This window comes from Panthera onca, chromosome D3, assembly GCF_046562875.1.
Source record: "Panthera onca isolate mPanOnc1 chromosome D3, mPanOnc1 haplotype 2, whole genome shotgun sequence".
Lineage (NCBI taxonomy): Eukaryota > Metazoa > Chordata > Mammalia > Carnivora > Felidae > Panthera > Panthera onca.
The window spans coordinates 53776992-53794414 of record NC_138350.1 but is presented as its reverse complement, the minus strand read 5'-3'; the positions used below and the strand labels follow the sequence as shown (position 1 = coordinate 53794414).

Genomic DNA, 17423 nt, shown 5'->3' with positions numbered 1-17423 from the left:
TCACTAACAGAATCACTGCTTTCTATTGGCTCAATGGAATCTTTTTCTTTTCATGCAACTTAATAAGGAAACTATCCAATGACACTTGCTTTTGCTTCCTTTGGAGGGTTTTGCAGAAATGCGATATTGCGTTGTCTTGAAACAGATTCATAGCTCGCACTGCTACAGCCTTATTCGGGTGGTGCTTTTCTACAAAATTTTGCACTGTTTCCCCACATTCTACACATCTCCCTGATCTCATTTGAAGTGAGGGATTCCTCCACCTTTTTGTCCTCCTTCTCTGCAGATGAGATGCAGACATAGACTTCTTGTAAAATCTTGCAGTTTTGGCCACTCGCATACCTTGCTCATACTTCTTGATGATTTCCTTCTTAATTTCCACCATAATCATCTCCTTCTTCTTACCACCTTTCTTTTCAACCTTTTTCTACGTGGGAGCCATTATATATGCTCACACGGATGTTGACTCTACTCTAGTATTAATAATAAACTCTTGTCATATATTGTATTTAATGTAACTGGCAATAAGGCATCAGAGGAAGGGGTCTATTTCTGCAGGAAGCCTGACTTAGAATGAAGCAAAGCATTCCTAAGCTTACTCTTGTATGGAAAAGCAAAGGACTGTCCATTTTTTTGAAGTGACAAAAAATACACTAGTGCCAATTGTGGGCACCTTCCAATGTTCTGAAAAGTTACTGACTTCTGCCAAACACTGCAGCCTAAGACTGAGCATCTGAGCATGGGAGACAATCACTCACAATCTCACAGCAAGAGAGAGAGAGAGAAACCATTGGCTCAGTTGTGATCACATGGCATTCAGTGTCCCGTACTACTTGCATTGCAAGACGTCGCTCATTTATCAAGTTAAAGTTTTTATTAGAAATGTTTGCTCATCTTGCAGGACGCTTGCAGAACAATCCAGGCTTTTATGTACTTTACTTACTTCAACAAACTTATTATATTAGCACTCTTTTGCCTTTCTAGTAGGCTGGCATGGCGTATCGATAAAGAAACATAAAATGTCTCTAATCAGCCTGACCAGATAGACCAAACATTTTCAGTTTCATTCATTTTTTTTTTACCACCACTATCCAAATTAGTATCTGGCCAACATCAAAAAGAAGGTAGCCATCAAGTGAATTGTGCAATATACATCTCATCCTTCTTTCATGGTATTGGATTTCCATGAAGTGACCTACACTGTGAGGAAAAATACATGGACCACTCATTATATCCAAAATGTTTTTCATTCTTTGAGACACTTCTATTTCTATGCCATAATGTAGGAAAAGGTGACTTGGAAAGAACAATAGTTTGAGAAATGATGGGAAGGGAAGTTAGTATCATCAGGAGAACCATGATAATAAGGGGAGTTTAGTTGAATGAACTCATGTTTGACAAACATAACAAGGATGAAGCAAAAGGAAGAAAAGAGAGAAGAGGGAAAAAAAGAAGTAAGTTGAAGAAGAGCAAAGATGAGAAGAGACAATAAGACATAGAGGGAAATAACCATGAATTTAGTAAATAATTATAATGACAGATTTCTTTAGGCTCTCATTTGCCCCACCATGCCTTGTTGATATGCAGAATAAATCTTAGGGTTGTGGCCATGGGGGACCTAATGTTATAGAGATGTTCCTCTACAGTTGTTTGATGTTTGACTTATTTCAAGGGTTTTCATTAAAACCCTGGAAAATGTGTAAGATCTAGGAACCCATCCATTTAATCATTTTAAGAGAGAACTTTATCATTGATGACTATATGGAATCTACATATCTTCCCATTTGAATTTAGTTTGCCTCCCCATACCTTTAATTCCTAGTTATTGTATCTTTCCAAGTCTCATTGATACTTTTCTTCATGTGCTGAATTATGCAATATTTATCAATCTGTTTCTATCTTGTCCAATCAATAGTATATTTTAAAATCATTCTGTGTTGCTATAATATATAGCTAGTGCATCTCTTCTTATCACTTTATGGTCTTTCATGGTAGGTGACCACCACATTTTACTTAGCCATTCTGCAAATGAATGGACATCTATGTCACCTGCAAAATTAAACTTTAACTTACCAACATAACGTTAATTATAGACCCCCAAATCAGAAATTGCAATAGAAAAATGAACAGACTCTAGCTTCCTATAATTCAGGACCTACACGAACCACATTTAATTGAAGAAGGTGTGGAGTAGATACATTCGGGCATTATTTATGGTATCTTAACAGCTCTGACAACTCTGTGCAAAGTTATTGTGTCCATTTTGAGAGCACTTTAAAAGCTCACAAGCATGTCATTATTTTAAAGGACTTGGAGACATTTTTGAATTATTAATGGGCTATGTCTCCTTAGTATGTACCTCTGTTGGAAAAATATAGAGCAAATGCTTTTCAGCAGTCTTTCTCTTTGGGCAGGTATATGTACAGCCAAAATAGATCTTGAATGAGAGATCTAAATTGAAACTTTGTTTTGCATGATACGAGTATATTACTTAAGGGTCAGAGCCAGGGTCAATAAACTTTTTGTATAAGGGAAAAGATAGTGAATATTTTAGGCTTTGCAGTCCACTCAGTCTCTGTTGCAATTACTCTATTCTTCCACCACAGAACAAAAGCAATCATAGACAGTATGTAAGTGAATGAAGTGGTAGTGTTCCACTAACATTGATTTACAAACACGGGCAGTGGGCTAGGTTTGGCTGGAGAGCCGTAGTTTGCTGAGACCTGTTTTAGAAAGTGATTTTTTTCCATACTGGGATTAAGTTATTTGGGGGAGTAGATGTGATGTGTCTCAAGATGAGTATCTATAGAAAATTGCCTTTAATCTTATTTCTACCTGAGGGGTACCTGGGTGGCTCAGTCGGTTGAGCATCTCACTTTGGCTCAGGTCATGATCTCACAGTTCATGGGTTCGAGCCCCACATTGGGCTCTGTAATGACAGCTCAGAGCCTGGAGCCTACTTCAGATTCTGTGTCTCCCTCTCTTCCTGCCCCTCCCCTGCCCTCTCTGTCTCTCTCTCAAAAATAAATAAACATTTAAAAAATTAATCTTATTTCTACTTGAGATACATCACTAAGGTTTGGACAGTGCCCTAATATGAATAACAACATCGGGTGATTAGAGATGCTCATGATCTTTTATTTATCAGTAAGGGGAATATCTAATTGAATATCTAACTGAGAGAAGTAAAAGAGAAAAAGCATTAGTAATAATTCTATCCATAAAGATATTTTACTAGAGTGCTAATGATTTATTGTACTTTTCATACTTGGCTCCTCTGAAAATGGGCCTAATGTTTTCTGTCCCCACGTTCCCAAGGAAAAGACACTGAGACACTGAAGCATATGTATATATATTTTTAATTTCCAAAACTCTTTTCTCTGTGAGCATCCAGTTTATTTTTGAAATACTTCTATATTTCTATAGAGCTGAAATATATTTCTATATTTCAAAATTAGAGCATTCACACATGTCAATCTGGAATCTTAAAGGCCCTATAATTCACATTCAAGACTAGGAAGTGATGCAGTCCCAGAAAAGGTATTAGGCTGAAATCAGATTTTCTTCTAGCCTTAATGCTGTTCTCTTCCTGTGTGACCTCAAATAAGAAATTGATTTTCCTAGCCCCCATTTCCTCATTGACAATGTAAGCATGTTTTAAAAGTTTTTGTTCTTTAAAGACTTGCAACGCATTGTTAATACTGTCTGTTTGCAGTATAAAAATGGCTGTAGTTGTGAAGAGGGGCTTTGATTTTCTACTTCATGTATCTCTCTATTATTTGTATGTAATTTAATCAGCATGCATTATTTGATAATAAATCGATTTTTAAAAGAAATATTCAAATCCTGGTATAGCATGGATGTGACAATGACATTGGCATAAACATTTTCAAAATTAAATGTTTTCTACAAACATAAGGTGCGATCAGGTTACTTGATGATATCAATAGGAGGTTATAAAATATCAGATATTTTCATTTTTAATGAGTTTACTTCATTTATGCTATAACGTACGTATTTGAACGTCTTAGATCAGTCTTTCATTTGTAATAAAATGTCTAGATACTGCTCTTACAGTTTCTGCATTTATGTAGTGCATTATTACTTTATGATAAAGTTAGTTGATAATTCCTTAACTCTTTTTGCTGATGACCTTTTAAAAGCTGCATAATTAGAATAAGTTGTGGTTATTGTATTGGAATCTCTATCCCATGGGCCAACAAGGCAGCACATTAATTCTCTGCATCACCCACTCCATGTGCAATGCCATCAGCACAAAGATATTATTCTTTGTAATTACATAAAGAAAGGGTCTATTTAGTGTTAACTGACCTTTCTGTGACTGATCAGCCTTTTCCACCAGTGAAGTAGAAATGTATATCATTAAAATGTGAGTAAATAGGAAACCTTTCTAAATCTTAAACTATTCAAATCAGTAGGTGCATATGAAGAGGAAATTGTTCAGTCCTTCACATGATATGGTGACAAGAGTAGCAGACTTTATATATTTTGAAATAGTGACAAATTGAAATATAAATTATGAAATTAATTTATGAAAATGCATAGAAATATTTAACAAGGAAGTTTTATGCAAATATGTTTCTGTTTAACAATCTTAATATTAGAGGACACGTTAAACTCAAGTATATATTCAAGGTTAAAATTTCAAGTTTATTTAATAAGTTATAAATAGACTTACAGGAATTATTATTACTGTGGATTATCAGTTACAGAGGACGTATATGTAGTGTAATTATTTAAATCATGTATTTTAACTTGGAAAAATTCATTGGGGTATGTAGATTATGTGACACCAACTTTTACTCTTTTTCTTTTCTTTTCTTTAATTTTTATTTAAATTCTAGTTAGTTAACATACAGTGCAATATTGGTTTCAGGAGTAAAATTCAGTGATTCATCACTTATATATAACACCCAGTGCTCATCATAACATGTGTACTCCTTAATACCTATCATCTATCTAGTCTTTTTCTTATTACATATTTTTTTTTTACTCAGTTATATTAGATACTTGAGGGGCATACGATTACATGGAAGACAGCTGGTCAGATTAGAAATTCACTAACAGGGGCGCCTGGGTGGCGCAGTCGGTTAAGCGTCCGACTTCAACCAGGTCACGATCTCACGGTCCGTGAGTTCGAGCCCCGCATCAGGCTCTGGGCTGATGGCTCAGAGCCTGGAGCCTGTTTCAGATTCTGTGTCTCCCTCTCTCTCTGCCCCTCCCCCGTTCATGCTCTGTCTCTCTCTGTCCCAAAAATAAATAAACGTTGAAAAAAAAAAAAAAATTAAAAAAAAAAAAAAAAGAAATTCACTAACAAATGTAAGTGGCATTTGTATAGCATTCTTAAAGACACTGAGTAGTTATAGGAGAAACGCTACAGTCAACATGGAGGTAAATGTTCCTTTTTTTAACATACACTCACATTAATCATGGGCTTTTAATATTTAATGAGCATTTGTGTTTCTAGGACAGAGTTTTCTCTGCTGAAAATACATACAGGGCCCTGTATATGAAATATTTTCAGAATCTGTTAAAAAAATGACTCTTCCTTGGAACTTTGCTCATGACTTTCACTGGAACTGATCTCTCATAGAACTACTATCATTATTTGGATATGTCTTTTATCCTTCTTCATGTATAATGTATTCTGATGTAGTTAGCTTTGTGAATGCCTCAATTCCCTTATCTGATTGCAAGTTTCTTCAGCCCTGAAATTGTGTATTTTTTTCAGGCTATTATCAATAATTCTGCATCAAATGTGTATAATGAATAGCATCTAAAAATAATAAGGAACAAACAGGGTTAATACAGAGTATTAATAGACACTCAATGGATACTTCTGAATTCTAAGAGGCAATGTTATAGTATCCATTGTTAAACTTAGAGTAAATCAACAGTAGCTACATTTGTAACCACATCAAGAAGCTAAGATAAGGAATCTTATATGTAGTCATATATGTGGGTAGTAAGGTGGGGTGGCTAAAAAAGTATTCCCCTGGACTCTGTCAGGGGCAGGTGCTATTTGACCTCTCATAGTGTCCCGCATAGTGCATATACCAGTTGCTTGGTAAGCATTTCTGAATAAATTAGTGAATAGAGAGTATTTTGTCAAACAGGATAATGTGTACAGTTTGAGGCATGTAACAACCTTGATGCAGAGGACTGATTTGTTCATTTAAAAATCAAGAATGTTCAAGACTAATTATCAGAGAACTCCTGTTGGACAAGAGACTGGTTTCCATGGCAGCACAGACAAGGAAGTGGGTCCTGGGAGAGTTAAAACAGTTATTTGCTCCTTTGAGGCTTCAGGGTATCGACACATATCATTCTTACAGACTTGCTTCTTGGAAACACTGGGGAGAACTCTCATTTTCTGTAGTAATTGGTGTATAGATTTTAAGGGAACAGCAATACAATAATGCTTCTATGCACATAGTAGGTGATGTAACTAATAGAGTATATGCTTTCTCCACGTCTGTTATATTGTAACAGAATCGGCATGTATTTTCAGCATTTATGTTCACCACGTTAATTCCCATGAATCGAAGGGAATGCTTTTGAAGTGACAGTGTTCACAAAGAGACTTCAAGCCTCTAGATCTCCTTTATTCTAAAGTCCATCCCCTGCACATTCCATGAATCAGTATCAGTTCTATTGCCTAATTTAATAATATCAAAGTGTCACTGCATGAAAAACTACCAATCCAGTGCCCTAAACTGGCAGATATGTGCCAAAGGCATGTGTGGGGATTTAATAGTACGCTATCAATAGTTTTGTGCAAGAGCATATGTGCAAGGTCATATGCTACTGAAACGTTGGTGCTTGGAACGGAGCATTATTTATGATGCTCTGCATCGGTGGGATTCTAAATATACGGGTATATTTCATTGTTTGCATAGTAATATGTTAAAGCCTAGAGATAACAGAACATTTAACACAATCTATGAAAGCCTTACTCACAAGTCATAGGTAACAACAATCTAATAGACCTAAAGGGACTATAAAACCATTCCTCTGGACTGACTCACCCAACTTTGCTCAAATATATATTGACCTCATGTAGCAGGAAAAGTTTTGATCCCTGCAAATAAAAGACTGCTCTAAGACTCAGATCACTGATTATTTTTCCTGTGAAGTCTTTTCTGGCCTACTCCCCCATCTAGTGGAATGAATTCCACCTGGTAGAATCAATGCCAGGTACTCCAAGAAACACTTCCGATAGATGTGTTTACCCTTTTGCCTCCTCTGACTCTACCCTCTAATCCCTGGTGAAAAGGGGTCACATTCTATTCTCATTAATCCTTGGGGTAGCTGTGAAGCTGGATCCAGAGAATAAACTTACTAAGGGTTTGCTAAACAAATGATTGAATGAACAAATAAGTAAATGAATGAAAAGCTAAGCATGAGGACACTCTGCAGTAAATTGATCAATAAATACCACAATACAACTTGTGTTTTCTGGTGGTTCTGGCAGGAAGTCGATCCTTTCCAGCCATGAGACCACAGCGAGTGTGATACAATCTGTGTGCCAACATGGATACTCCTGGCACTAACAGTCAGCAAAGCCCCAGCAGGCTGCGAAAAAGCAAGGAGTAAGCTATTAATAGCCAAGAATCAGGAGATGACAGACAGATCATCGGAAAAGATCATTGGAGGTAGCCACACATAATCATATCAGGATGGGACATTTAGAATTAGACCTGGGTCAAAAGATGACAACTCTCTTACAATACATGATTGAAAGAAGGATTTAGCCCCTCTGCCTGACAAACTGGATCCAAATGCCCATATTAAGAGTAACTGAGGGTATAAACTACACATTACTATAAATGTAGATATAGACACTAGGACTTTTTTAATAACATTAAAGTGTTTGTAAATAGCTATGTAGGTCTTTTACACATACATGTACAGTGCAAGTACCTTAAACCATAACCATCTTTCTAGAATATTTGGATCAAGTTTCTTTCTTATAATATAACTTGCATTATAATACAACTTGTATAATCTCTTTTGTGATTAATCCATCTTAATTTTTTTAAAAAAACTCAAATGTATTTAGACTTTCTCTAGGATAAGTGTATATGGCAGGACCTCCATAGGACTCAATGCAGCATTACTCTGCTACATCAACCATAATCCAGAATTGTGCCGGCCTCAGCTGTAAAAGTCTGTGCACTTGGGCTTTTGGTCTTGTCAGTGGATGCATCAGGTCTAATCAAATCCTGGAATATGGAATCATGTGGGTAAATGAAAAACAAAAACAAAAGCAAAAAAACGAAAGACAAGAGGCTGATGATATGTAACCCACACACCCATATTACAATAAAAGGTACCTTCCAAGGAGACCAAGTTCTAATTTCCTTCAGCAGTCCATTTTATCTATGTCAACAAGCTATGTGTTAGTTAGATTATAAAAAGACAGTTACCCGGTGGAAGTAGGCTTAGAACAAGGTGATTCTGTTAATTGTTTTGATTCTTTAACATCATTAGCTTTTATAAAGACAGCACTGAATAGTGTTGAGTGCTGGCTCATGTTTACAAAGGAAATATATTGGATGGTGAAGAGTATGGAATCTGGAGCCAGTCTGCCTGGATACAAAACCCAAGTCCTCCACTTACTATGTGTGAAATCTTGCACAAGATACCTGATGTTTCAGTTGCCATGGTTGCATAACAGATACCCCCAAACGTGATGGCTCACAATTCTGTGTGTCAGAAATTTGGACAGGACATAGCAGAGCCTGCTTGTCTCATGTCTCACTTTCTGAACTAGCAGCTGGATGACTTAGAAACTAGAATTGGAATCATCTTCAAATGACTCATTTACTAATGATGGACACTGTTTTCTGACACCTGAGCTAGTGTTGTTTGCTGGAACACCTACACATATTTCTCCATGTGGTCTCAATTCCTTACAATATGGTGTCTGGTTCCAGGGATGAATGTCCCCCAGAAGAGGTCCAGAGGTCCAGGCAGAAGCTGTGTGTGTGTGTGTGTGTGTGTGTGTGTGTGTGTGTGTGTCTGTATCTGTGTGTGTGTGTGTGTGTGTGTGTGTGTGTGTGTGTGTGTGTTTGAAATAAACTGGCCTCTTTAAAACTAGCTTTTTTAATGAACTAGCCTGGAAAGTCACATAGCATCCTTTCCACCATACTTTATCGGCTGGTGAAAACACAAGTCTAGCCAGGTTCAAGGGAAAGATAAATAGACTATGCTTCTTGATAGGAAGTAACAGGGTTCTGGAACAACTTGTGAGAATGAAATATTTCTGTGGCCTTTTTTGGGAAAATACAATTTGCACTACCTGACTTTTCTTGCCTTTGTTTTCCTGTCTGTAAAATGAGGATAATAATGTAACAACTGAGACAATTGCTATTGTCTCAGTTCTTTCCATTGTGTGTGGAATTTATAAATTAACATTCAAGTTCAGCCCTATTTCTAAGTTATTGTCTTTGTATCACAGGGTGAAACATTAAAATAGATGATCTATAGTTTTCTGCAAAGAGAACTCAGTTCTCTAATTATAATTCCCTATTCCTTAGTTGCCTACTATGAGAGGGAAAGAGAAGGGGAAGAGTGAGAAAAATAAACTAAAAATGGAGAAAATGGAGCAAATGTCGAATATGAAATCCATGTCTTAACGAATAAGAAAGTTCAAGTGAAAAAGAATATGGAGAACTACTATTTGCATACCTTGGGGTCTCAATCTCCTTCAATATTCAGCATTTTTGGTGACAGAAACTATGGTTTCTCAATACTTTGGGAATCATGGTCTAATTAGGTAATCCCAGAAAAACGCTGTGTACAGTCTCAAAGGGTTCACATACCTTGTGAACATCAATGATGGACCCAGAGAAAAAACTCTTGCTGAGGCTGGACAATGTAGTGTGTCCTTAGAATAATGTTCATTACAAAAAATGTTGTGTGAGTGCTCTTTATAGACTTCTTTCAAATCTTCACCTCTCAAGCAGCGTACCAAGTAATACAAGTTCTGTGTTCTAATTATATATTTGTGTGATTTGTAGTATAAATCCTTCACACAAGACCACAAATTCCTATGGTTCACCATTATATCCCAGAACTTATCATATAGTAGTAATTAAATTCGAAGTTTTGAATAGGTAATTAATGAAAATGAATGAATGAATGAATGAATGAATGAAGTAACACTATAAACTCAGAGCACAATTATTTTAACATGCACCAATTGTAATCACGTTTTTCTTTAATGGCTTTAGGAACAAATTGTTTGTCAAGTTCACATTTAGCCAAGACCTTAAGTAGAAAGATTCTATAGGTAAGATTCAGCTGGATTTGAATTTAAAAGTATGTGAGTCATCTTACTTCTCTTATTAGTTTCTGCTTTCTTCTCACTTTTTATTATATTGCTGACCCCCAACTTTTGTGCCCTTATTAAATATCTTCTACCGCTAACCAATTATAAGCTTTTCAATGCCAGTAGTGGTTCATTATTTCCCTTGGACATATGTCCACTGGTATCATTTCCTCTTTGTTTCATTCACATATAGTGATAATATTTGTTAAAATTAAACAAGTCAAAGTTGTAAGGTGGACCCACAGTTGTAAGGTGGAACAAAAAAAAAAAAAACATTTTCAAAAAGTGTCAGTAGAATATCATTATTTAAAATTTTTAAAAACCTGAAACTTCATTGCACATGTGAAGGTCACTGATCATCAGGAATAGGTAGTATATTGGCAAATACTTCTGTAAATTCATTACTGAGAAATGATCATGTAAAATATCATGACTGATGTAACAATTTTTTGAAGATTCATCGACGTAACTGTACAATTTGATTTATTGGTATCTAATTAAGGCATACAAAGCATTAAGAACTGGTATCATACAGAAATTGAAAGTAAACTGCATATTACACAGTTAGCAAAGCATGAAGTACCAAATATATCCTCAATAAAGTGCCATTTAATACGTTCAGTGCAAATCCCACAACTTTTGTAGCACTCCTCTCTAATGCAAGGTTTATTTATAGGAGCTATCTAGGGCTTGAAAGAAATGTAATTGAGAAGTAGAATACTTCAGATATCAGGGTTGTGTTTATGCTAAACCGAATAAACAAAAACACTCAACATGATTCGTCATCCCACTTTCAGTAGAATATTGATCAATGATCCATCGTCATCACTTGAGGCTTACATTTTAATAAGTTGTTACCATATCAGAAAGAACTGTAACCATTTTTTTCCCAAAAGCATCCCCATCAAAGTAAAAGATTCCTGGATACTTGGTCCTCCTACCAAATGATAATTCTATGTGATTTCAGATAAGTTTATTAGATAAATGTTTCTAAAGTTTGAAATTGCTGTGCCAGAATTAGGACAAGGACATTTAAAATGGTTCTCAGTTCATCATTTTGGCTTTTTGAAGAACAGCTGTGGCATACTATTCATCATTAGAGATCAATATGGATACAAGGCTTTCATGAGAAATATGTTTGTTGACCTTAATAAATCTTTAGCTGTGCAAATACAGAAATATTTGTACAGGCAATTTTCTGCTGAATTACATTTCATCTATGCACATTCTCATACCGCAGTATATTTTTTAACAACTTATACTAAAGGTTTGATGTGATGGCAGTTTTCCCAAAGAAACATTTTTAATGGCTTCACAATGGTTGTTTTTGTATCTAGTTATTTAATCATCATTATCATCATCACGATTAATCTACATTTATGTGTTTTGAAACTTTTTGCTACTGTAAAAATTGTTGTAATGAATAAGGATTTTGCTTAAATAAATTTACATAAAATGAATTACTAGACTAACAAGTTTGAAAATATTTAAGGCTGTTGATAAATTCCACATCTTTTGAAGCACCAGAGAAAATTATATGTGCTAGAAATGTAAAAAGAATCAACAACTGAACTTGAATTCATACATCTCATTTAAAATGATAGGTAGCTCCTAGTTTGCCAATTGGTAATATTACCAAAGTTATATTCTAAGGGGTTTGTATTAGATTTAACATATATTTCTTTAGTCATGAGGGGATACTATAAGGTCCTCAGGTGCTCACAGATTTAACCTTTAAAATAGCTAAAGTATACTAGGAGCAAATAATGGCTCTCTCATGGTGCTTCTAAATATTGAGTTCCTTGTCTTTGTCTTCACTCTTTAATTCTCTATTTTCAGTGAGTGCCACCACTCTGAACCTCTTGAAAATGGGATTCTAAGCTTCCAAGGGTGTTCTACCTATTTGAGCACTGGGGAAAGGGAAAAGGGGTAGGAAACTGGAAGAAAACCTCTAGGAAGCCAGGAAGAGCATCTCAGGACTGATCCTTCCCAAGGCATTATGGAGGGAAGAGTGGGAAAGAGGGAGAACAAAAATCAGACAGACTCTGGTAAATCAGTGTTCAAAAAAAAAAAAAAAAAAAAGAAAAGAAAAGAAAGAAACCAGGTATGTCAAGAAAGAAAATTATTAAGTCCAAGGAGGATGTTGGTATCAGAGGAAGCACCTTTTTAACTTTAATATTTTTCTACAATATATAATATAATCTTTGTAGATGATTCAAATGATGTTGAAAAAATTCAAGGAAATTGAAAGGACTTTAATTAAATATATATATTTATTTATCTTCTAGAAAATACAAGATGATTCACTCGAAGAAAATTTGCGTTTAGCTCAAGAATATCAGGAATTACAGACTACTTTCTTAACAGAAAAGGACAATTATTTCAATCTATATGATAGACAGTTATCACTTGATGCTTCAATTCAAGCTAAGAAACAGGTAGGTTTTCATATTTTTTTCCTAATAATGATTTATTTGACATGAGTGCTGCAGAAAGTAACAAGCGGTCAGTCATGGGCTTTTATATGACCGACAGTGGTCCTTTGTATGCCACCAAATGTCATATTCCCTCCTTGTAAATTTTTGGTGAATATTTTTATCAACCTTTGAAATGAAATTTTGAATGGATATTTGAGAAATGAAAAAACTTAGTTTCTAATCCACCATTTTATACTAATTTGTTCTATTATGATCTGGAATACCAAGTTTTTGTAGTTAAAGATTTAAATATATTATCATAGATTTCAAATTTCAATTCTATCTATAGGTAAGTTTCCACGATATGCCTCAAAATCCTCTTCATGATGTACGGGCTCCAAATGTTTGTTTCTATTTTCTTAATAAATAGGGGTATTAATTATAAACTTAGAGAGTATATGACCCTCTGTGTTTAATGGAAATCACTAGAAATTCTCACATATTTTGTAAAAGATTCTGTAATAATAAAAATAGAAAAGTAAAGTACACAATACACCGCAAATGGAAGAGGAAAGAAAAAGCTCCACTTCGAGTGTTAAGATACAGCCACTTCCTCTGTATTCTTCTCCAGATACTCATTGACAAAAACAATTATTTCCCTTTGAATTTCTGTATCTTCCCAGAATTTAAATTTCAAAATTTGGAGGTATGCTTGTTTTTTTAACAATTCACCTAGTCTTAAGAACCGGTAGGCTGCTAATGAATCCTTTCTCGTACAGTCATCACCCATATTACTCTACTGTAAATTAGTAGTTTAAAATTCCAGTGCTGTATTTATCCCTCCGTATGGTGAAATATTGGAAAGACAGAGGCCAGGATTTGAGTGCATCTCTACCAGTTACTAGCTCAGTGATCTTGGCAAGTTATGTATCCTTTCTGGCCTTGGTTTTCTCGTCTGTGAAATAAGATTTACCTCAGAGGAAAACTGATAAGTAATAAGGAGACATCCATAGTTATTTTCGAAAATAAAGAGATACTATGCAACTATAAGTAACTATTGCATTCATCTGGTATGCTGCTTATGTTTGCCATCTATCTGCTCTCCTGAGAGTTAAAGCTTCTGAATATATTGAGAGAGAGAGAGAGAGAGAGAGAGAGAGAGAGAGTGTGTGTGTGTGTGTGTGTATTTTTCTCTTAAAAATTAGTAGCACGATGAAGGCAGATTAAGAAATAAATGTGTTTGTGAACAAATCGATAGTACAACTATATGCCAAAAGCTTGGTGTCCTCAAACCATGTGCCGGATTGAAAGAAAGGACTTTAATGGGACATTTGTCCAATCACTTCATGCATTTGACGTTGTTATTGAGGCTAAACATGTTCTATTTGTTCCTGATAATTGAGGAGGAGAAAATAATCAATGGATATACTGTATTTCCTTTTCCTTTTCTAACCAGAAGGGAAACAAAAATAAATTTTATGTATACTTGTTATCAGTTTATTTAGAATCCTTTGGTGGAAAATGACCAATAGATACTGCATAAATAGTGAAGAAACCAGGCCTTTAAGAGAGTCCCTAACACACTACTTCCATAGTAAGAATAAAATCGTCTTGATGTTGGAATTAAAGCAAATTGTGATTCAAGATCCAAGGAGTGAGACCCTGGTGTGAACAGACAGTGAGGTATGCTAGGAGATTGAGTTTATATTTGTGATGCTCCCTCAAACGAATCACTTTTAGCACACCTGTTTCAGGGAAACTTTCAAAGATTTATTTGTACTTCCAATCATTTTTCATTTCCATCCTTCAGCGATGGAGGTCATTAAGTGCAGGCTGCCCTTGTCAGTGTCATGTAGGATCAATTTGCTGCAATGGACAGAGAGGCCTTATTGATGCTGTTAAATCTGTCAGTGAGAAATCGTATGTCATTAGCGTCTAATGCACTGCTTACGGGATGGAATTTGGCCATCAAAACTGAAAAAAAAAACCCTTAATATTTTAGTTCCCTTCTTTGATATTGCAGCATTTCCTGCATATATATATTATAGGTTTTAGTCCTTTGACCAGTTTAGTTTTGGGTATGCAAAAAAAACCATTCAGCCTCTCATTCCCTTGTTGAATTTTCTTGTCATATAAAATGGATCTCACTTTAAGGAATTTTGTGTATTATTTTCCTGTTTTTAGAATAACTTTATGGCTTCTAGACATATATTCCTTTTGGCATGGTAAATTGTATTTTGATGCTTGTGCTTCTTAAGGAGTATTATTCTCTCTACACAAATTATACATTTTCATACTTTGTATTTTTAGGCTAAAAGTAGCGAAGCTTAATGGAGAAGCAAAACAAATTAAATACAAAAAAGAATGATGTCCCCTTCCTTAACACAATTTTATTTCCAACCTTCAAGTGTTAGAATGTTCTAGTGTTACTCTTGGTGATAAAATTAGGTCTGCTTCCTTTGTGCATGCTTCTTGATACTTTCCTGTACTTTAAAATTTTGCAGTGATGAATATTTCTCCCTTTAAAAATCAGAAACAAACAAAAATGTGCAAAATTCTAATATTCCCTGTTCATGGGTAACGATAGAATAGAATCCAATCTAAAGATCTCAAAATTTAAAATAACACTAAAGGGGAATAAAAGAAAAATATCTGAAAAACAGGTTGCACTTCTGTGTAAAAATAGACATGTTCATCATTTTCATTAAAAGATTTCAAAAATATTTTCAAACTATTTCAAAATATTTAAACCCATGAATAGATTGGTAAAATCACGTTTGTTTTCATTGCCATCTCCAATTCTTCAAGTCTGCCAAGAAAGGTAAGCTAAAAGCAAGCAAGCCAATGTTGATGTGTTCTGTTGGCTGAGAACACGATCCCTTTCAAAACTGGTTAAAAAATATTTTTAATTCTTTTGTGAACCACTTGTGAAGCCTCACCTTTGCCTGCTCCAGTTCTCAGGACTTTCAGACTAAGGGAATACAAATCATTAGAGAATCAGTCGGCACGTAACTGGCACTTAGAGGGACTTGGTATCCGTACCATCCAGTTTGCACACATTGTCTCTGTAATGTCCATCAGTAATCCTCTAACGTTTTTGTCATTATTGGTGTTATAGTCATCTCCAGTTTAAGATAAGGGCTGAGATTGAGTGTGTCACAGCGTCACCTGAGTGAAAGGAACTAACTGAGATAGGAATCAAACAGGATTTTCAGAAATCCAACCCATTTCATAACTGTGGCATACCTCTGTAATGTGTCATTATTAAACAATCCTACATATGTCTCATCAGGCTCTATAAAGCATGTAAAAGCCACATCGGTCATGCATTATGCCACTAGTGTCCATCTGAAACAGATTATTTGATTCAGTAATTGTTTTTGTAATTTTATCTCATTGAAGCTGTGTTTTCAACGATGATTTTCTCATGGAGAAAAAAACTACTTATTTATTATAAATTATTTAATTTTCACAGGGATTATCGATAATTTTTGCAATTCTAAAATTGTAAAAATTTTGAACTGGATATGCCTTTACAAATGTTACCCAATTGTTTAAAAGATAATTTCACACACACACACACACATACACACTAAAAAGTAAAAAATAAAACACAGGGGCGCCACACAATAAAAAAATAAAAAATAGTGGCTCCTGAGTGGCTCAATGGGTTAAGTGTCCGACTTCAGCTCAAGTCATGATCTCGTGGTTCGTGAGTTCCGGCACTACATTGGGCTCTGTGCACGGGTGGTGCCTGAAGCCTGCTTGGAATTCTCTTTCTCTTTCTCTCTTTGCCCCTCCCCCACTCACATGGAGCTCGCTCACGCTCTCTCTCTCCTTCTCTCTTTCAAAAATAAATAAACATGTAAAAAAAAAAATAGAAAGTAAAATAAAAGATTACTTCACAAGTGAGGAACCATAGGGCACAGTGGCTCAGTGATTTACCACATATACAGTTAATTAGAAGAAAAGCTGGCCTAGGACACAGTGTCTTAACTTACATTCAAATATTCTCTCCAACCAGCTGTAAAATGAGCATGTGCTGTGATATTTTTTGAAGGTTTGAGTGGACCAGTAGTTGAAAAGTAGTAAGAGTAACTACAATAGATATGCTCAGATTGGAATCACCTTTAATAACCTGGCCTTATTAAGGAGTCATGTAGGGACATAAACCAGAGGACTACTTTGGAGCTCTAGGGGACACTTCTACGTCTCACAGAATTCAAACACTATTCATTCATTCATTCATTCAATTATTCAAAATAAATTATTAATCATCCATTGTACTTATATCCTTTCTTTTGATACAATAAAAGACACAGGAATATGCCACCTCATCTCAGCTACCATGCGAATGCTGTGATCCCCAGAGACCAAGGGACTTTTTTTGCTAGAAGACAGCATAGAATCCGAGCCCAACAACATCCTGTCTTTACCCCACCAGTGGAAGAATCATGGACTTTTCCTGTCTAATCTCCTTCCCCTAGGTCTCAATGGACAAAGTTTCCATTTTAAACTCTCAAAAATATTATATCATCCCTAGATTTCATTAGCACATTTTCTCTTCCCTCTTTCAGTTTTCAAACATGGGTTTCCTCTAATACTCACCTTACATCGATTTGATGAGGAATCAACGTCAATTCTAGCAA

At 35.3% G+C, this 17423-nt stretch overlaps 1 protein-coding gene across 6 annotated transcripts in view; it reads left to right on the top strand.

Moving 5' to 3' along the window:
* The window catches only part of CCDC178 (coiled-coil domain containing 178), a 434788-nt gene that overhangs the window by 285323 nt on the left and 132042 nt on the right, over nt 1-17423 (top strand). For all 6 annotated transcript variants that reach the window (XM_060613562.3, XM_060613563.3, XM_060613559.3 and 3 more), the window contains one exon: nt 12646-12795. In XM_060613562.3, coding sequence (XP_060469545.3) covers nt 12646-12795 — 150 coding nt within the window. The remainder of the gene's footprint in view (nt 1-12645; nt 12796-17423) is intronic.